Source organism: Aulonocara stuartgranti, assembly GCF_965226115.1.
Source record: "Aulonocara stuartgranti genome assembly, chromosome: 20".
Taxonomy (NCBI): Eukaryota; Metazoa; Chordata; class Actinopteri; order Cichliformes; family Cichlidae; genus Aulonocara; species Aulonocara stuartgranti.
This window is the reverse complement of record NC_138956.1, coordinates 11,212,807-11,233,621: the sequence shown is the minus strand read 5'-3', so window position 1 is coordinate 11,233,621 and position 20,815 is coordinate 11,212,807. Positions and strand designations below refer to the sequence as shown.

Below are 20,815 nucleotides of genomic sequence, written 5' to 3'. Positions count from 1 at the left end.
TTCAAGAATTTCGTCTTTCCAGAGAGATCTACACTCTTCAATATGAACCTGAGAGGTTATTGGCGGCTGTAGCCTAAATGTGATTTAGACAGGCAGGAGGGAGCAGAGTGTCCAAGTTTGTCCATCTCATATTACTCCTATCATCATCATCCAAACTGCCAGACACTACCAAATAACAACAGGTGTCACAGTGTCCGGCTCCCGCTCTACAGGCGTTCTTTGGATCTGGCCATGCAGCAGTTTCCTGTGATTTCCACATTTCCCCTTAGTTTTGGGGATATATTGTAGGAGATTTTAAGAAACACCAAAGCACGAGTGTAAACTGTAAATGTAGCACACAAACAACCGAGTGATTCCTATGGATAAATAGTCCAAATTGGTGTTACATGATGTTTGGGATTGAACATTCCTAAGTGCAATGTTAACACAGTTCTACCTATAGTTCCTCTAAATGAATAAAGTCTTCCCAGCCTCTACAGGATGTTCATCTGCTCCTCTGAAAGCTGCAGGGAGACTTCTGCATAAATAAAGGCCACTGAGTCTAAATGTACCAAGAACAAGATTAAACTTGTTCTTCTTAAAAAAAAAAGTTCTGGTGCACAAGAAAGAGTCTGCTCTTTGCTCACATTTGCTGGTGGAGGGCTGCAGTATGTTGTGTTTGGATTGTAATCACACTTCCTGCTTGAAAGATAAAGAGGAACACCCAGAGCTAACATCTACCGCTGGTGAAAACACACATCTGGATTCATGTTTGGATTTGTCCTAAAACATGGTGGGACTTTCATCTAGTCTGTAATTACGAATACACAAGATCAATTTTAAATAATAAATAATAAAAGCAAATGCCAATACTGAGTGCATGCACAATACAACACAGCATCTAGTCGAAACGCGAAGTCTAGAAATATGTGTTTCCTTTCATTTTAATGTTACTACGAGCATGTTGCCCGGGGCAACGTGTCAAGGTTTATATCGCTAAACATTTAGTAATATAGATCTGGTTTTTCTGTGTTTTCCTTTTTTAGTGGAAAGATGCAAGAAGGGTGGGATCAGAAAGTTTCCCCCAGTGATGTGTTCAGGAATTTTAATTGGTCTTAATTGCTGTACTATTCCTCCCCACCAGAACATTCACTTCCCCAGAACAAACGTGTGCGAGCATCTGTGCTGCAGACAGGACAAAGAGGTAAGTCTCTACAAGATTTTGCCATGGATTTTCTGTAGCAAGTGCCCCTTTTCTGTTATTATTTATTTACTTATTTAATTACCAGAATATTCCAGTTATGCAGACGATCTTAGTTAGAAAGGGTCTCGAAAGACTTTCTTAGATGGATCAGTTGGTTGTTTTGACACCACATTTAGTCTATATAATAATAATTCTTATTATTTTTAAGATGTTTCCTATTACATGACCTCCTAAGCCCTCCAAATCCTAGCAAGACTTTATAAAGTCCATGTCAGCTGACTCTACTAAACTGACTTCTACCCCATGACCTTCTACTACCAATAAATGAATCACTTAAGCTGAAACTTTAGTAGCCCACCCCTGTGCACTGGGTTTATTCTTAATCAGTGTAACTCACTGCATGCAGCCTACTTCAAAATGTTATAGATTCTAACATACATGCAATAAGAGACACGTTTTGCTACTACCCCGAATTAACTTTCTGGGACTCATATTCCCAAGGCAGTTTCTGATGTAATACAGATTTGAGCTACACCATCTCTCCATAGAGACATCTGTGACTGACCAGAGCCTGACATACCAGTGTAAATGCCTTCAACTCCTTAACTGCACGCAGAAGCCTTTTCCTGTAATGAGAATCCTCTTCCTGGACATCTGAAGTCCTTTTTTTTTTTTAAGATAGAAAGGAAAAGAAAAATCAGAACTATCTTTGATGGATTCCATCCTTAGTAGCAAATGTTGATCAGCTATTTCTGAATGACCGCCAGCGAGTAGACCATGACAGTAGAGATTGAGTTGTTTGGGCCACTGTGCTTTTCTGCCTGATCATCAGCCAGATAAGTGTGCATAGATACAGGTGTAACGTACATGTTTTGGGGTTTGTGGCCCTGTGTTATGGTTTGGGATTCTAAATAGCACTGAAACAACTGACATTGTGGGAATGTGCTAATACTGATCCATGTGCTATTCCGCACCCCTCGCCCCCATCATCTTTCTTATTTTGCTCTTTCTGCTATCCTGAAAGAAAAGGCATGAAAGAAAGGTATCTACACTGTTTGCCATTTTATTCACCGTGGTGCGTAACTCTGCTATTTTGTCAAAGCCCTGAGGCTTGACTTACACATGATGGGCAGACAGATTACAGTGAATGTTAATGAGGGTTATTTAGCTGTCTCCACCACTTCCCCTAACACAGACAACAGGATACTCTGGTCAGTGTGCCACACGCTTTTAATCTCTTCTCTTTTTTTTGGGTGGGCAGATCCAAGACTGGACAGAATGGAAGTGAAGGTTTTTGTGGATGGTATCCCACGGGTGGTATGTGGAGTAACAAGGGAAACGACATGCCAAGAAGTGGTCCTAGTGCTGGCTCAAGCATTGGGTGCGTACACAGCATGCTGGACATTTTCTACTTGGTGATAAAGGTTATTTTGATATGCTGACGAATCCTCATTCTTTGCTTGTTCTTTAGGTCAACCCGGACGTTACACGTTACGGGAGAAATTTAAAGACTTTGAGCGGTGCATGACACCCGAGGAACGTCTTCTGGAGACCCTGGAGAGGTACGGTGAGCAGTCCAAGGAGGTCCAGCTCAGTCTATTCCGCAGAGGAGCATCTGTTTTGGATGAAATGGGCAAAGCAAAAGTAGGACGATATCAACCCTGTCCGCCATTAAGGAAGAAAGATGTAGGTTCCAGAATGAGGAGGAGTAGTGGCTCCCTGAGCCTGCATCGCCAAAGCTTGCCAATGTTATCCTGCTTAAGGGAAGAAGGTGAGAAGAAGCAAGAAGACCTGAAAAGGCCAAAAAGAAAGTCTCTGACACTCATGGAGGAGGCCTGGGACTGGCTGGAAAGTCTGGGGAAAGGAAAGGTCTATAGCACTGCCCATGATAAGGAAAGCAGTAAGTCGGATAAAAGGAACCGTATCTCTTTGGATTTCTCACTCACTGTGGAAAAAGATAACTCTGGTAGCATTAGCAGAGGCAAAGGGAAAGGTCAAAAAGCTTTGAAGTCAGAACTGGACCATCAAACCTCCTGCTGCATAGGAAATCAGACAAGGGGTAAAGAAAGCAAACACTCTAAAAAAACAAATGAGGCAAAATCCAACCTGTGTGGTTCAACTGCTGCCAGGACCGAGGAGGAGAAAAATACTCTCAGAGAAACCATAATATGTCAGCTCAAGTCCTTGCAGGACCTACAGGCCCAGATAACACATATAGACAGGCAGATTTTTGACCTTGAGGAACGTCAAAGGGCCAGAATCACTGAACAGGAAGCACAAGAGATGATAGTGGAAGAAGAGATGGAGCAGATCAGGTTTTGGGAAAACGAGTTACAATCAGAGGAAGGTTACGAGAAGGATTTGCAGTATCAGTTCCTCGAGATGAGAGCGAAGGCCGTGGAGTGCAAGACTAAACTGGAGGAGTACAAGTGCAAAATGCAGCGGCTTGATTTTTTCAGAGGTGCCGCTCAAGAAGATTCTGAGACTGCTTCAAAACTCAACTCAAATTGTGCCAGTGAAATTCACGCCGTCTCGGCCCAGGATGACAATCTGGAGCAATCCAGTGCAGATGGGAGTGTAAATGTCAACAGGAAGTTCTTGCCCAGAGAAGACACCAGCCATCCAGCTCTAGTTCATCCAAACCAAATAAAGGAGCGACGGCCCACTGGACCCACTGAGCTAAGGGAGTGGTGGACACGCTGGTCAGAAGCCCATAGATCTCAATCGCAGACTCAGAAGGTGATTCACCGTTCTGAGCTCACTATATATTTGAGCAGCACCAAGGTTTAGAATCAATGTCCTGGCGTTAAAAGACAATGATCCTTCACACTTTCCATTCCAAATTTATTACCAGTGCTTACTGCATGTTCTGGGCTGGGATAAAGCCCTTCAGCAAGTATTGAACTTTAATTGTTCCTCAGCTTATTTACCTTCAGTGGAAGAGACCAGTTTAGTTTTATTTCACATTTGACTTCCTCTGTATTTTAGCACATCTGAAGTGTTTTTCATACTTAAACCTGCTCTGGTGCACCAATGAATAATTATACTGACTTCATAATATTCAAGCAAGCCAAACTGAAGACTGATTTGACATGTAGGACTAGACTGAAAGCTTTCTCTATGAATTTATCCTCACCATCAGCTGTCAGTGTACCCACACTGATTGACAATGCTGCTTTTGTTGCAACTGCTGTTTAACACCAGAATGCTTCTTGCCCTCAAGACAGTCATAATATTGTAGTTGGATTGTCCTACCAGCATCTTAAAATCTATACAGACACAACATTTACAGATTTAAATTTAGTGAAAAACATGGCTTTGTGGATCTTTGGTCATTCTTACTGGCAGATATGGAAAATTGCAGTGATCAATTTATTTTCCACTCGCTACAGGGAACGTAGCACCACAAATACATCGATGTCTTATTTCTCTCTCATTTGTAACTGTGTTGGTGTGACATCTTGACCATTTTTCCCCCTCACATTTAAACCCGACTTCCCTCTTCATCAAATGCAACCATTCTGAGATTTAACAGACATCACCAGGCTACAACAGCTGATAGTGGAATCAAAGACAACACTGAATATAAAACATGTTTTATCAAATGTAGTTTTATTAACTGATTACTTATGCATGTCTTTCTCACAACTAGCCAATGTCAGACAAATTGCTCTATATAATAAAATGAACTTCACAAGCATTTATTTTGCTTTCAAGTTGTTTTATTCAGTCTCAAAGAACACCTACAGGCTTCCTCTGAAAAGAAAACAGAACAGCTCGTGAATTTCATAAAATTTTAATTCAATTGTCTCATTCAAGAACATTAACAAAAGTACATGAGAACCTCTGTACGTGGTTCAACTGAAACCCGGTGATCTCCAGAGAAATTAATTTTGACTGTAACTTAACGTGCAGAGGCACAACAGCTCATCTCCAGAGTGCACAAGCTGATCTCCTGATTTCTAATGTAGTTTTTCTTAAAAACTGAATTTCTAATACTTCACCCCTTTTCCTTTAAGTTACATTGGTTGTGTTATATTTGAAGTTTCCAAATTCCACTTTAAAAAAAAAAAAGAAAAAAGCAGCACACATTACGTATAGTATACGTCAACCCACAGGTTTGGGATGCATATCAGTATTTTTCCTACTTTAAGAGAAAGCCACCCTAAGATTGTTCTGAATATTTTGGCGGTTGGCTGGGATCAGAGGACACATCTAAATTTTTATTTTTTATTTTTATTTCATTTTGCTTTCAGTTTTTAGGCACCTTATTCTTAATATTAGCAGATTAAGTTTCGATGGAGAAAAAAAAAACAAAACAAAACAAAAAAACCCCCCAAGAAAATTATGTGCAAGAAACAAAAAAAACAATGGAAAAAAAAAAAAAAAAAGTATAAAAGAACTGCAGATATAAGATGCCACAAGGAATTCTGCACCTGGGAGGGGAGAGGGAAAAGAGGAAGAAAAAGAATGCTGAAGTGGAGCATGTGAATACCAAAAAGGCATCAAAACTCCAGACTGGTGGAATTAAATCCCATTAGATTAACTACTTTGACATTCACATACATCACACACGCGCCATGCTTCCACTTCAATAAAGCATTAAAAACTGCTCAAAAAAAACGAGCAGAGAAGAATCCTCGGTTTAAGCTTGCACATATGAGAAATATGATCCTCCTTATGGAGGGAGCTTTGCTTTATGCGTTTTGTAGGAAAGCATACAGGAGTGGAAACCTGATAGCGAAGTTATTACGTTTCCGTCGGTAAGGGAGCAAAAAGTAAGAACGAATATGGAGCTGAGGTTCAAACACATGCTAACAGTCACTCGCCCAGTCAAACTAGCGGACAGATTACAGGTGCAGAATTCCAGACAAAGAACAAAATCAGGACGTAGACAGCCACACAGTCACCACTCTGACTTGGAGGGAACAAGCCCCTTAGAAACAAATACCTCCATTACACACTAATCAATTCTAGGATACATCATACGCACACACTCAGAGGTCCCCATGTACACTGCAGCGTGGAACTCTGTATCAAGTACATCATACATGGGAGGCAGGGAACTGTGGAATAAGAAAAGTTCCACTGCAGACTGGGGACAAAGATTACACATGCCAATTACTGTATGTGTGCGTATGTTTTGCGGATGAGTTTGTGTACAAGCATGTGTCAAATTAAATTCCCTTATCCCCTGCTGCTGCTCTCGGCGACAGCGTCCCTCCAACACCAAATGGGGGTAGGCCCTGTATTGCTCAGTCAATGACACCAGGCTGGCGAGTCTTCCGCTCCACATTGAAGCCCTGTAAAGACAGAATAAGTTTAATTAAGATTAAAACAAAAGGAAAGGGGGAAAAAAAAAAGAGAAAAAAAAAAAGTTGTAAAAATTTTTTAGGAAGGAAACTAACCCCTGAAATGCTCGCCAAGTGTCTTTTTTAGTCACTGTAGCAAATGATTTCATTCTACTTCATTCTGATCAGTAACATGGATGGCTCCAAATTCATTTTAGCCAAAGTCATTTCTAAAAAGACTATACAAACTTACAGGTTAGCACAATTCAAATGTGGCACCATCTGATAATCTCATCATACCTTTGAATTGTCAGGACCACGAGGCTGCCTTACAATGACCAGGCGAGGAGCACTGGCATCATCAAGCGTGATACTCTTCAGTCTGTTCACCAGGCGGTCAGGACGTGGAGTCGCCACTGGTTTAGGCCCCTCACTGCAAGAGGAACACAATGAACAAACAATGTGAAGGCCCACTGGTTTAAACATACCAGCCACAGTCCAGTTCTAAATTTAAAGATCAAGTTCTTACCTGACTCTGCGTACATTGCAGGCACTACATTTTCCTGTGCGTTGATTGAGGACAACTGAGAACTCCACTTCATCCCCAGTCTGAAGCTCCAGACCATCTTGCACTTCTTTTACATGGAAGAATAACTTCTTGCTATCACCAACTTCGTATGTGATAAAGCCAAACTGGAGGGGGGCGGGAATTAATCGCAATTTTGAGTTTTAAAGTATGACGTCCACCTACTACCCAGTGTGTTTTTTTTTTTGTTTTTTTTTTTAAATTATGCAATTGAGGAGAGGAAAAAACAAAAACTGAACACTACCTGGTCTTTAACACACTCCACCATGGCTCTACGCTGCGGAACCACATTACAGGCCATCTTCTGGCCAGTCTGGGTTATTGTGCAAACCTGGAACTTCACCTGTTCTCCTTTTTGCAAACAATCAGACTTGTTTGCCATACTCATGATTCCAAATGGATAATTCTGCACTTTTGATCCGCCTGAAAATTAAAGGGGGAGGAATCAATTTTACTTTCTACAAATAAACTGTTTTACATGTGTAGTCATAATGGGATACCAACCTTCCTCTGAGAACTCAACAAGTCCTTGGTATTCAGTCTGGGAGGGGTCAACACTGCGTATAGGACGGATAACTTTCCCTGTCATCACTGTCCCACCAACATCTTCACCAATTCCATTCACTATGACGGGAAAGCAGTGGATTTTATTTGCAATCATTCCTACCTACAAAATGTCAAACATTACAAATGTACCAAAAACAACTGGAAGTGAATCACTGATACCTGCAGCAACCTTGGTGACCTTTTCAGCACTGACTTTGTTTCCTTTTCCCTTTGAGAGATTGTATTCCACTGTGTCTCCCAGATCCAAGTTATCCAAGTCTCCGCACATTTCACTAAAAACAAAAGCACAAGTCTGAGAATTTGATACTAAAGCGAGTTATCTGCATGGCATTAATAAATGAATACCCTAACCCAGAGGTGTGTTCAAACTTAAATCATTACCTGTAGTGAAAGAACACTTCCTGGTCATGATTTGCTGTCTCAATGAAACCAAAGTTATCTTTCAGTGCAGCAACAAATCCATGCAGTCTCTTGGCACCAGAGGCATTACGGTTGAGGACCCGGATGGAGACGGCACTCTGTTGGCCAGTTCGCTTCACTTCATTGATTGAGAACTCCACCTAGAGGACAAACGCACAAGTTGCATGGGGGGAAAAAAAAAAAAAAAAAAAAAAAAGCTTCAAGCTTTCAACAACTAAACTTCAAACCTTCAAAAGATGAATTGTAGCATCAACTGTTTGCTGGACTAATTAGGCTAAATGCCTAGTGGAAACCATATTTGCGCTCAAGCAAAATAAAGTGTTACTACCTTGTCCCCAACCTGTGGGTGACTTCCTCCCTCTAGGTCCTTGGCATGGTATGGCACAGTGAGCTTCACTCCACAGTCTTCATATGCAATCACTCCCTCCTCAGACTCCTACAATAAAAGCAACACATCAAACTTGGATCATCTTTCCAATTAAGACAACGGTCCCCAACCTTTGTTGCGCCACGGACCGGTTTATGCCCGACAATATTTTCACGGACCGGCCTTTAAGGTGTCGCCGATAAATACAACAAAATAAAACTAGTACTGGTACCGATAAAAAGATTTATTCATAAAACACGTGAAAAGACCCAGGAAAACTGAGTTAACGATAACAAAAATAACACTGAAAACTGATAAAAACCCTGAAAACCATACATTTCACACCTGAGCATCAACTCTCGCAGCCCGGTACCAAACAACTCATGGACCAGTACCGGTCCGAGGCCCGGGGACCGCTGAATTAAGACTAGCAGTGCTGGCCAAATGTTTCCGCAATGCTACAGTTGAACAAAATGAGCATAAGCTGGCAATGTCACCAATTTAAAAGAGAACAAGTCATTTATGACTAGTGTATTAGAAAATTCTGTGCACACAGCCTACATAAGCATTAAAGATAAATGTGTGCAATGCATCATGCTGTAGCAGCCTAGTTAGTACACACCTAATCTACTACAAGCAGTGTTGAGCTTTACCCTACAATTTAGGGCTGCATAATTATTCACTGCTCTAGTTTATAATAAAAAACTAAACACTGTTACTTGACTGAAAATGGCTCTTAATCCATCGTTTGCCATTTCAGTTACTGTATATCGTTTTGAATGCAAAACCATTAGCGCTTAATTGAACTGTTAAAACAAAATCAAAAATCTGGGCGCAGTTTACAATTATTAGGAAGAACCAAAAACTCGCTGTTTTAATAGGATACTGTGTTCGTGAACACCACACACATTTTAAATACAACAGGCTGACAACCACTAAGAGGAGGAGAACCCCCCCCCCCCTCCCCCCACACACACAAAAAAAAACCCCCACTAGCATTTTGATTACTTTTGTGCAGCCCTACAACAAAGTGAAGCTTCAATTCCAGATTCCATGGGTTAAATGATGATCAAACCTCACACTGTAAATTAATCAGGTGAAGGACACCAGAGGGTTAGAGGTTAACAAAGACTAACCTTTTCTACAACTTTACCCTTTAAAAGCAAGAGAAAGATTTATCAGACAGCAAGTCTCGGCACCACAACACTTCACTTGATCATTTGGATTTCTAGACTTTACGTGATGAAAAGCTTCTTTAGATTATGCGTTAGTAAAACAAATTGCGACACCGATAGTTTGTACAACTGGAGTGTCTTTAATTGTGATGCACTTCCATGTAGCTTCATGCAGAAGGTCTCAGTCCTACCTTATCTTTTTTCTAACCAACAAGGAGCATGAACAGGAAGTCATTGAAGGAGGAAAGCAAAGAGGAACATTAGAACTAAAACAGTGTGAAAATACGGATAGATGAGGGGAAATGGGCTGTGTCATAAATGGGGATGATTTAAGTTATAAGCGGTGTTACCTTCTCCTTGCCCTTGGTGGGACTGATGTTCTTGGCGGTGTTTCCAACGACTTCCTTTTCCACTACACCCACAAAACGTTGCTCAGACTGGATATGGAAAGACACTGTGCCTTTTGGAAGCTTCTTAATGCGCACTGCATGGTTTCTCTGAGCTGACAGCATATCCTGGCAGGGATGACATTTATATTAGTATTTTTACTTTAAAGTAACTTGAATGTGCCTGCTTAGGTAATAGAAAATACATACTTTTTTGAAAAGCTTATAAACAGGACCTACAGGCACAACAGTGAACTCCACTTCATCTGAGATATGAAGCTGGCCCTCCTCTAGGACTTCACTGAAGTGAAAGAACATCCTGGCATCCCGATCCACACACTTAATGAATCCAAAGCCATCGCGTATAGCTGCAATAACCCCCTAAAAGAATACATGATGATGCACCATAATCAACATCTGTGATGAATGTACTATAATATAAAATTAAAACCATTTATAGCTGCTGTTCTGCAAGCTACCATTTCACGATTCTCCTTGGTGAACTTGAAAGTGTCTGGCAAGATTTCAATGTTGGTAGCCCGCTCAAGCTTGTCTCGGCGATCAGTAGAGATGTTGAATTGTATGTGGTCTCCTTCCAAAAGAGTCACCTTGGTCTTTGTGTCCTTCTCGCCAAACGGCAGTTCCTTGTCATTGAAACCCATCCTTACACTGACACGACCGGGCAGAGGGTCATTCTGTGGAAACAAAGTTTACATATCTGTTAAAATTGTTTTAAATTCTTGGGTTGTAGTCCATGCTCCCTTTAACAACAACAAACTGTCTTCTACTAAATAAAGTTTATCAGAATCTCCTTGCCTGGTTCTTGGTGGGGACTTTGGGAATGACCTTTACAACGGTGCCTTCAAACTGCTCAATGCTGATATCCTCAAAGATGACTGTTCCTTGAGGGAGGAGCCTCACGTCTGTTGCTACTTCTTTACCCTATTGAAGGTTACAAATTAATCAAAGTCCTTTAAGAGTTACACAAAGACAGTCAAAAGTAGAGCTAAAGCTGAGTGATACATTTTCAAAACGTTCTACTGAAATTCCTAAAAGGTAGCACTCACATTTCTATCTTTGATGGTGAACTCCACATCATCTCCAGCCTGAAGAGCCTCTAGATCACCTTTGAATTCGCTGTAGTGAAAGAAGATTTCCTTCACCACATCTGCTCTTTCAATGAATCCAAAGGCCTCCTGAAATTGAAAACAAGGCTCAGCATAACAGGTTGGTCCTGTTTCAATAGTTCAGCAATTCTAATAAAGCTTGGGAACGAATGAAGAGGGAAAAAAGCCTGCCAAGGGTAAAATTAAGTTGTTTTTGTAACCACTGTTATATTCTACAACATGACAAATCATGTATGTGACTAGACAGCATTGTCTCTCACACACACACACACACAGCTGTTCAATATAACCATATATATCGGATGACGATATAAAAACCTCTATCGTTTCATTTTACGCTATCGTTTGTTTCGTGGTGTCGCAAAATAAATTGTTTATGGCAATATTTTTCTCATCGTTTTGATGGTCACTGTAGTGGCTATATTAATTTCTTAAAGTTCTCTCTTTCCCTTATATTTTATAAAACCACACTACGGACGGACAAGAGCCTGTTTTTATGCGTTGTGGTTAGCAACAACGACGGTAACAGCATCGCGTGTCCGCTTGTTTATGTTCCACATAAACCTTTCACAATAAAGCTCAAGATCCTGTTGAGACTTTTCAAAATAAACTGAATCACGTGAAAGAGCAGATTATTTACGGATGAGAAGTAAAAAAGCCGCCAGGTGCTAAAAAAAACGAAAAACCTTAGACTCAAACGTTAGAACAGGCTAGATGCACCTGCTCCTTGTCTTTTCTATCTCTGACTTTATGTCCTCTACAAGAGTTTTTTTTTGCTGGTTCTTCAAATGTTCAATAAAAACAATGTATGCTAATTCATAACGAAGAAAGCTTTGTAATGAAGACTGTCATTTCCAAAACACTGCCCGCCCCCACCCCGCGGTCCGCAGCGCTGTTGAAAAGGCTGTGGAAGTCCATGTATTAAACACGTAGACCTGTGACATAAAAATCACCAAACTCGGACGACCACAGACTGTTGTCCTTCGTGGTGATGAAGGAAAACGCTGGGTTGGCATGTAAAAGGGCATTTATTCCCTTCAAAGACCTGCAGTTCAAAAAAAGCGCCCCTCGACAGCCAAACCCATCTGTTCTCTGATTGGATTGTTACATTTGTGATTGACATGACATTGACCAATCAGATGAAGGGAAGAAAAATAGGGTCAAAAATCCGTAGTTGTAACTTGCAGGGGTTTTTTTTCTAAGTCCACACACAAATCTTTTTTTACGCACACACAAATCTTTTTTTACGCACACACAAATCTTTTTTTACGCACACACAAATCTTTTTTTACGCACACACAAATCTTTTTTTACGCACACACAAATCTTTTTTTACGCACACACAAATCTTTTTTACGCACACACAAATCTTTTTTACACATACAAAATATTTATGACCACATTTTGAGCCCATAGAACTTTACAAACCGTAAAGTTCACCCAATACTCCTCAAGTGTTCTAGGCAATTTGTTTTGTCAAATTTCAAAGATATTCCACTAGAGAGAAAAAGTGTTTTGATTGGATCTTACCTTTGTAGCGCACACTACACCCTGGCACCTCATCTGTTTTTTCTTCACAAGCTGAATATTACGAGCGCTGACTGCACCAGTACTGAAAAACCACAAAGGAATGAACATTAAACACCCAGTGACAGCTGCTTATGGCATTTATGCTACAAGTGCTGCACACTTACTGCTTATTGGTCTCCATATAGAAGCTGACTTTGTCCCCCGTGTCCAAATGGATATTTCCCTCCACGTCATCAGGAGTATATGTAAGGTAAAATACTTCCTGTGAAAAGACACCACCGATTTAAAAACAAACAAAACAACACCTAATAACTCGAACTATGTAATATTCAAAACTACCAACAATGAAACTGAGTGAAGAAAAGACTGCCATGTGCTGTGGAGGCTGAAGGCTTTACATTGACTCAGTGCCACCTAATTTGACTAAAAGCAACACCTACAAACACTGGCTTCTGCCCTTTTTCATTAGTAATCATGTTAGATTGAGTTTGCTAAATGCTTATTTGATCAAACAAAAGATGCATGAAGTTAACCAATTGCCTCTGTACAAAGTTTACTACAGAGGACAGGAGATGAATTCAAAGAAGAAACCCACTCCATTACATTAACATCCTGCAGCTTGCTGACTCAAAGTGTAATTCATGCCACCTATCTTACCCCATTTCTTTCATAGCAGACACTGCCAGTGGGCACCTGTCCAGGAGCAGACTTTCCATCCAAATGTAACGGGATTGATGACACAACCTGCAGTAAGGGGGGAAAATTACAGGTAGAAGCCATTAAACCACTGTTTCATTGGGCTGAATAGACAGCTACAAAGCCAAATAAAAAAAAATTATGGAAATGAGATGAATAAAATGCCTGAACCTCAAATTGTACAAATGCAGGTGCATGAATGCTCTAAATGAAGATTTGAGTAATTTGTTTACATCAAATAACAAGGTTAGTGGCATCATGTAGTTATGTTTATCACCAATGATACCAAGTATTTGGGAAACTGGCTGTTGTATAAAATACAGAATCGAGTTGTCAAGTGAGAAATTATCTCATTCGTACACATTTGTTCAGACATTCATCATCTCAAGCAGACACTCATGCCAGTTTTTAGTTTACATTTAAACTGTAAATCAGGATGAGAGACAAGCTTGACAGTTATAAGAATGACACTGCTTGCCCCAAAAAATAAAATAAAAAGGCTAAGCTGACAGACAAGGACATAACCAAAAATAAAATGGTATTCCTTAACTGGATGAATATAACCATGCAGCACAGTAAAGGGATAGGCGTGCAGGTCTGGCCCCACCTGGCCCGAAATGCGCTCCTCTGGCAGCACTTCTGGCTTTATCTTAAGCAGCTTCACTGCTATGGGCTTGCCAGTGCGCCTGTCAGAGGAAACTTCAAACTCTACATCATCTACAGAGAAAGGGACAACAAATAGAAAAGAAAATGAGCAAACTTCAAATGACAAATACAACCTAAGTTTCAATAAAGTCAGCAGGAAATCAAGTAGGTTTCTTTTCAGTAAGTCGCCCTCACCTCCTATTTTAAGCTCCTGCAGGTTGCCATTGTACTGGGAGCAGTGGAAGAAGAGACGAGCCTGACGTTCAGAGCACTGGATAAACCCATAGGACGTCAAGAGCTTCTCCACCACACCAGTCTCTCTAATGCCAGGCCCTGAGCCATTGGCATATGCGGTGTGCCCATTGTTGTGGAGCATGCCTGGGTCAAAACTCATCTAGAGAAGAAGAGAAGCAAGTGTTAAAAAGAAAGCTACCAGTAGTACATAAACATGTAGTTTAACAATTAGGATGCAGCAGCTGTGTTGGATGCCAACCTAAAACAAAATAAATAAAAAGGAAATGAAAAATCAAACATGCAAGTATAGCACTTTCAGGGAAAGTGTGGAGGGGGCAGGGTGAGCAAGTAAAGCCACACGAGAATCTTTGGGGGCTAAGACGCACTGATTTCAAACTTAGACCACGAACATAACACAGTAGGGTTTCCTTTTCACTCATGCACCTGAAGCTGAACTTGACTCACTCCATTTACAGCAGTGTGGCAGAATTTCACACAGTTCTGGTTAGACAAACATTCAATGTGTTTCCATCCATTAACCAACTACTGATTACATGGCAATATCACCAGAAACTTGTCAAAACTCTTTCATAGCACCCTAGTTAATCTTTGGGGCATTTGTTTTCATCCATGCTGTTAGCAAAAGTCACAACACACCAGCAGCTCAGAGTGGTTAGGTCAGTGTGGGCACCATCAGATATGCCTCCTTACTGATCTCTGATACAAGGGTGTCCGCTTGTGTTTTTTACTGCCTGGGTGGGGATGGCAAGAGACGGAGGAGGAACGGGGGATAGGTACGGGACCAGTAGAAGCAGATGGGGTAGAGCCAGTGTTGCGAGCCACTGGAGGTTCAGAGGAGCCTCTTTCCATTTCTGACACTGGGGACAGGACTGGGATATGCTGCAGAGAAATGAACGTTTGGCTTTTACTCTGCCTACAGTTTCCCATCATCTCAGACAAAACCTGCTGAACTTATAATTCAACTTTTGAGGTATTATAGAGTCCTTTAGGCCCAACACATTCTGACGGGTTCTACAAAAAGCAATGGACTAGATAATAGTCATCACAACCACCACCAATACTTAAACCAGGAACAATAGCAGGCAGTAAAACCATCAGATCACTCAACCCTGAAAATTTCATGTTGAAGGGAGCGATATTTGGAGCACTACCAAGTCCCTGGTAGTACTAGATCGCACTCAAACAGGAACGGATCTACAGAGGAAGCAACACTAAAAAGATATCTAAAATACATTATTGGCACAGACGGTCATGGGAATGATTTAAATACAGTGCTGCAATTAAAAACAAAAACAAAGTAAAGATGGAGAATCAGAAAATGCAAATGACAGGTCAAAGAGCGGTGCATCTACAGTGGACAGGAAGTTGGTGATGGATTATGAGTAATGGGGGAAGAGGGAGGGGATCCCAGAGCAGCCTCTTGCTAGCCCCTGTCCTGCAACTATCACGACTCCTTATGACACAACGCAAATGTACATGAATCCCCAAAGAGAATTAAGGGCTTTGGTCCAGTGCTGATGGATGAGTACTGTAAATACCATCTACTTAAGATCAATTTTCAGTTTTCCTGAGAACCAACAAGTATCCACCTTTCATATGCATCTGTGGTCCTGGATTTTGTGTGTAGTTACGTCGAAGTGTTAATATTGTCCATCTTGAGTCACTGCCCTCCCTTTTACCAGTCTGAATATTAATCGGGGAGGGTACAATGTAAAAAAAAATTAAATAAAAATAATAAAAACGATTTAAAACAAAAATTTTAAAAAAAGTGCTCATTTACATCAAATTTCAGACATCTAGTTGGCAGAACACCCTCACCCTACAAGAAAATAACTGAGTAGAGGCTAGTCTTGGGAGCCTGAAAAGATGAAAGAAGTTATGCCATTCACAGCAAAGATGTGGGGCAAGGTGGGTGGATGGGTGCTCGATGGGGTGGGGCACGTAGAAAGGTGGGAAGGTGAAACTTACGGATCGGCCATATGGCGACAGGCTGAGTCCGACAGGGGAGGTGCTGCTCAGGTCAGCGCTAACAAACGCGGTGGGTGGCGACGCAGGCAAGGTAAACTCAACAAAGCCTTTCCAGGGGCTGCCCATATTTTCCCATAAACTTGAACAAAACTTGCTTGAGCACTTGCTGAACTTTGATATAGGTTTTGTTTTTTGTTGGATTTTTTTGCTTGAGTGTTAAATACTATTCTTAATCAACCACCCAATGATACACCGCTGGATGTCTGCAAGGGTGAAGAGAGGAACAAACATAATAGGTAAGGCAAGTCAGCCAGTGTGCCAAGTGTCACAAACAAAAAGGAAAATAGCTGCAGGCTTTAATCCCCAGAGAGGATACAAAAGGGGGGGAAAGAAGGCAAAAAAGGAGGGGGGGGGGGGGTATGGCCTGAGAACGACAAAATAGGAAGAGTGTGGATCAGGTAACGGAAGGCAAGTAAATCATTTTCCAACAAAACTGAATGACTACTTCAAGTATTTGGAGGTGGTGGTGGCTCAGTGGTGCTGGCTTCTTTCACATTTTCAGAAAAGTTATCTTTAACAAAAGGACAATGTAGAGGTCACTAAGATCAAATCACTATTTTACATCAAGTATCACTTCCTGCACTCACTCCACAAAAGGATGTGATGTCACATGGAGAAACCAATAAGTACGCAAGATTCAAGTCTAACCAAGCACTGCGGTAGCTTGGAATTGGCTGCTGCAAACAACAGCTTAAAATATTGTCCTACAAAGAGAAATTTAAATGAGGTCCAAAACAAATAAATAATTTAGTTTGCATAACTTTGACAAAGATGAAAACGCATTGGTTTTTAGTGACTGAGGGGAAAAAAAGAAATATGAATAAACAACATCCTCGGTATACTGCCCCAAAACAGTGCAATGGTAAGTGTTATACAATCTGTTTTTAAAGCATGTGTGAATCATGTAGTGCATCTAACAAATGCAGATTCTCAATCAGATACCAGTTTTATAAGAATATTAAAATCCAAAAGAGGCCACTAATAAACCTAATAATACAGAGAGGTAATGATGAGCAAAACGTGTGACATAACCAGAAGTACATTTACAGCCATCAAAAACACGCTATGAAGGGCTTTAACTGACTTGAGACCTACCTTTATTGGTCGCCTTGTGTCTTGTATCTCTCAGGATTTTGATGAACTAGCAGTTTTTGTGGACCTCTTCACGCACACAGTTGAACACGCACACTTGTTACAGTTTCTGGCACAAGTTCTAGATGTTGCATAAAGTAAAAAATAAAAAAAGAAGGGGGGTGGAAATTTAGAGCAAAAATAAAACAAAAAGGCAAAGGCAGGTGCAAAAAACACTGCTCAGGAAAAAGGAGAAAAAAAAGGGTTAAGTTGGGGAAGGGAGCTATGGGAGTGGGGAAAAGGAAAAAACAAAACAAAAAAACCAACAACAACAACAACTAGCAGATAGCAGCCCACTCCACACCCCGGTGGTGAGTCGGCGGTGTAGTGAGGATGAGGAGGGCTAGGAGCAGCGTTGGGACGTGTGCTTTGTCAAAGCTGTTGAGTAGGCACAAACTTCTGGTTTCAGATCAACTCTGGTCTTCTCAGAATATACTTGGGCGCAAGTTTGCTTCTCTTCCACTTCGCAGTTGGGATGATGTGCGTATTCTTTGGTCGTTTCAGGATTTGGTTACTTCTTGCGTTTAAATCCTTGAAGTGATCCTTTTTCACCCACGCTTCTTCAGTGTTGTCTTTGTTTTGGGAGGTTTGTCTTCAGTTTCTTTGATTTGATCTGAACTTGAAGCAGTTGCGGATGGTACAAAAATTCAGGTCTGTTTCACTTCATACTGTTTGAAGGGGGATGAAGAAAAAAAGAAGATCTGGTTAGATGAAAACTTATCACCAACTCCACTGATCTAAATTTAGGTTAAATACAAAATGGCCCAAGGGCTCCATGAGTCTGTAGTGAGAGAGAAAAATGTAATTACACTGTCAGCTAATACGACTATTCTGTCACATGAAAACAAGTAAAAACCCCAAGCACCAGCAGCCTGAGGTCTTTTGGGAACATTTGATTCTTTAGCTGCACTCAAGTACAAAAATAAGCTTTCCTCAAATGCCTCTAGATACAATGCTAGGCAGCTGACAAGTACTTTGGATCAACAAGTCCTTGTGCATACCGTCAGTTCAGGCTATGTTATTTATGGCAACATTTCAGACCAAGGCCCTCTGTTTCATCATTCAGCCCCCCAGTTGTTCTGCATGCACACCACTGTAAACATTTTCAGAAGGGCTGATCTGGCAATCAAACAAAGCATTGTAACATGTGTATGACCACCCCCCCAAAAAAAACAAAAAAAAAACAAAAAAAAAAACATTTTTCCAGAAACTCCAAGTAACATACAGCACACCAGAGCTGGATGTTGTTGACCTAAATACCCTGCTCTGAAAACAAGATAGCTGAGACAACCAAGGACACATGATATCTATTCTGCTGTGACTATGTTGCAATGTCTCCCTTCTTACATCCCACTAGGTTAGAATATGACGTTGTTAAAAGGCTCAAATGTGATTGCTACAAGGTTGACTGCATAAGTGTATTAAAGGTTATGAGCCAGGAGCTTCTGTGGCATCTACGATTTTTTTCTGCTTTTTATTTCGCAGGAAACAAGAAAAAAAAATCAACTCACGACACAACTAGCAGCGATCGGCCGTTTTAACCATGGTTTTTTTTGTTTTGTTTATTTATTTATTATTTAAATTGGGACCAAACTACAGTTTTGTCTGTTTGTTATTTAATAACACGAGTGGGAAAGATACCTCTTATGATTGGACATTTATTAAACGACAGTCTTTTCTCTGGGCAAACAAAACAACCGCCCCGACAGGAACCACCATGTGACTTCTCAGCAATCCGCTATCCTCAGCTGGAACTGCCAACATGGCCTGATCCAACACGTTTCGGTATGCAACGCCATCGCGAACGTTACGTCTAACCAGTCGATTTCAAAACACACAATAAACTAAAATATAGTTAGTTAAAACTTCGTTCCTTTAGTTCTGTTTTGCTCATTAAGCAAAGTAACCCGCACAATCACATTTAAGGATGTCTTACTGACCTTGTGTGGACAAACAGAACCTGACAGATTGACATTCGCCGATGCTAATCGTCGTAAACGGCTACTACTCCACTGTCTTTAGCAACACTTAAGTTAATGATGAAGAATTTCTTTAACTAAAACGCATTCAGTTCTTTTGTAATTACCTGATGACTTAACTCCTGTGCGGCTTGGAGTCCTTGAACATAAAGTTTGCTGGTAATTAAGCAACGGTTCAACGTTGTACACTGTACATAGAGATAACATTTCGACTTCTCTTTCACATTAATGTTTAATGTGGTTTCGGCCATTAGTCAAAATATATAGAATTTCTATGTATTAATTTAGCTGGGACTGATTATAAAGAATTTTTTTAACTGGAAATCATATTTTAATGGAGACGTTTTTTAGAACTGGATCGTATCACACGCCAACCTGCAACACGGGCTATTTAAGCTAAACGGACAATAGAGTTAAGAACAGACAATGCCAAAAGTGACTGCCGACACCAGGACAGTTCTTTAAAAAGTACTTATAATTATTTACATTTTAATTTCTTGCCAGTCAAGAACAACGTTAAATATAGACACTCAGTTTATTCATTTCTTTACGTCGATAACGCAATAATAACATTATCGGCGTTAACGGCACGAGGACGGAACAACAAAGAAGCTAGATATAAGCCTCGTGCTTAATTCTATTTAAATGCCATCTTTGTCTCTAAAGTAAACCACATTCATTCTACACACGTGCTGTTTCTTCGCCAGACTCTAATACGTCTTAGAAAAAACATCACGCGCCTGTTTATTTATACCTTCGACAGCATAACTAGGCCATTGGCAATGCTAAGTAGCTAGTAGCGACTACCGTTAGCTAGCATGCCGTTGTACTCCTCGGCCCTCGCGTGATTTATGTGGAGCTGTAACAAGGCAGCCTCCACCCAGGCCCGAACTGTGCGTACGACTAAGCGCTGACTCACCAATTCACCTCTAAGTACTCACTGACCAAAAAGAAAACTATCATTGATATATTACCAGTACACGCTTAAATTCTTCTGCTAAAAGGGATAAAATATTAAAAACTCACCCCAACAGCTTTCAGCACTGTCACCAGCGCCGCTAGAAGCAGCACGGCACATTGCGTAGAGATAGGGAGACGGCTAACGCGATATTTGACGATACTAGGTAGACCAAAGATCCTCAAGCGAAGAGTGGCTACGCAAGGCGCTGATAAGAAACCGCCTATGTGCCGCAAAGGGACATGGGAGGCATTTGCGTTATAGTAACGTTAACATTTTATCTACCTCGCTGTCTAGACTGGAAAACAGATATGTAAGAGTAATCCAGTCGAGTTCAATAAATAATAAACCCATTAATTATTTGATTAATGAGTAAATAATAGCTATCATGCCATTTATTAGATAACTAAACTGAATAGGTGTCGCCATAACTAAGTTTTCTCCCCATACAGGAGAGTTTCTGAGACTACACGTTGCACAATTACCCAACA

General features: G+C 40.8%; 2 protein-coding genes across 6 annotated transcripts; one reads left to right on the top strand and one right to left on the bottom strand.

Annotated features, from left to right (window-relative positions):
• Window positions 1–1,160: 1,160 nt before the first annotated feature.
• rassf11 (Ras association domain family member 11) lies at window positions 1,161–3,973 on the top strand (the record flags this gene model as incomplete). Its single annotated transcript, XM_082519872.1, has 3 exons — window positions 1,161–1,183; window positions 2,445–2,564; window positions 2,655–3,973. Exons 2-3 carry the CDS (start codon window positions 2,462–2,464, stop codon window positions 3,971–3,973), a joined length of 1,422 nt encoding a protein of 473 aa, XP_082375998.1. The 5' UTR covers window positions 1,161–1,183; window positions 2,445–2,461.
• A 990-nt stretch (window positions 3,974–4,963) lies between these two features.
• csde1 (cold shock domain containing E1, RNA-binding) lies at window positions 4,964–20,501 on the bottom strand. Of its 5 annotated transcripts, none has more exons than XM_082519333.1 (21): window positions 20,393–20,501; window positions 17,352–18,055; window positions 16,197–16,459; window positions 14,169–14,367; window positions 13,879–14,045; window positions 13,290–13,376; window positions 12,797–12,894; window positions 12,633–12,714; window positions 11,043–11,171; window positions 10,792–10,917; window positions 10,455–10,670; window positions 10,186–10,356; window positions 9,940–10,104; window positions 8,376–8,483; window positions 8,009–8,187; window positions 7,787–7,899; window positions 7,565–7,684; window positions 7,305–7,483; window positions 7,004–7,167; window positions 6,775–6,907; window positions 4,964–6,486 (listed from the first exon to the last, which is right to left on the bottom strand). In XM_082519333.1, exons 3-21 carry the CDS (start codon window positions 16,320–16,322, stop codon window positions 6,439–6,441), a joined length of 2,610 nt encoding a protein of 869 aa, XP_082375459.1. In that variant the 5' UTR covers window positions 16,323–16,459; window positions 17,352–18,055; window positions 20,393–20,501; the 3' UTR covers window positions 4,964–6,438. The 5 variants fall into 5 exon arrangements, with proteins under 5 accessions (XP_082375459.1, XP_082375460.1, XP_082375461.1 ...); XM_082519334.1 differs by having other exon boundaries at window positions 10,216–10,356; XM_082519335.1 differs by having other exon boundaries at window positions 13,936–14,045.
• Window positions 20,502–20,815: the final 314 nt, after the last annotated feature.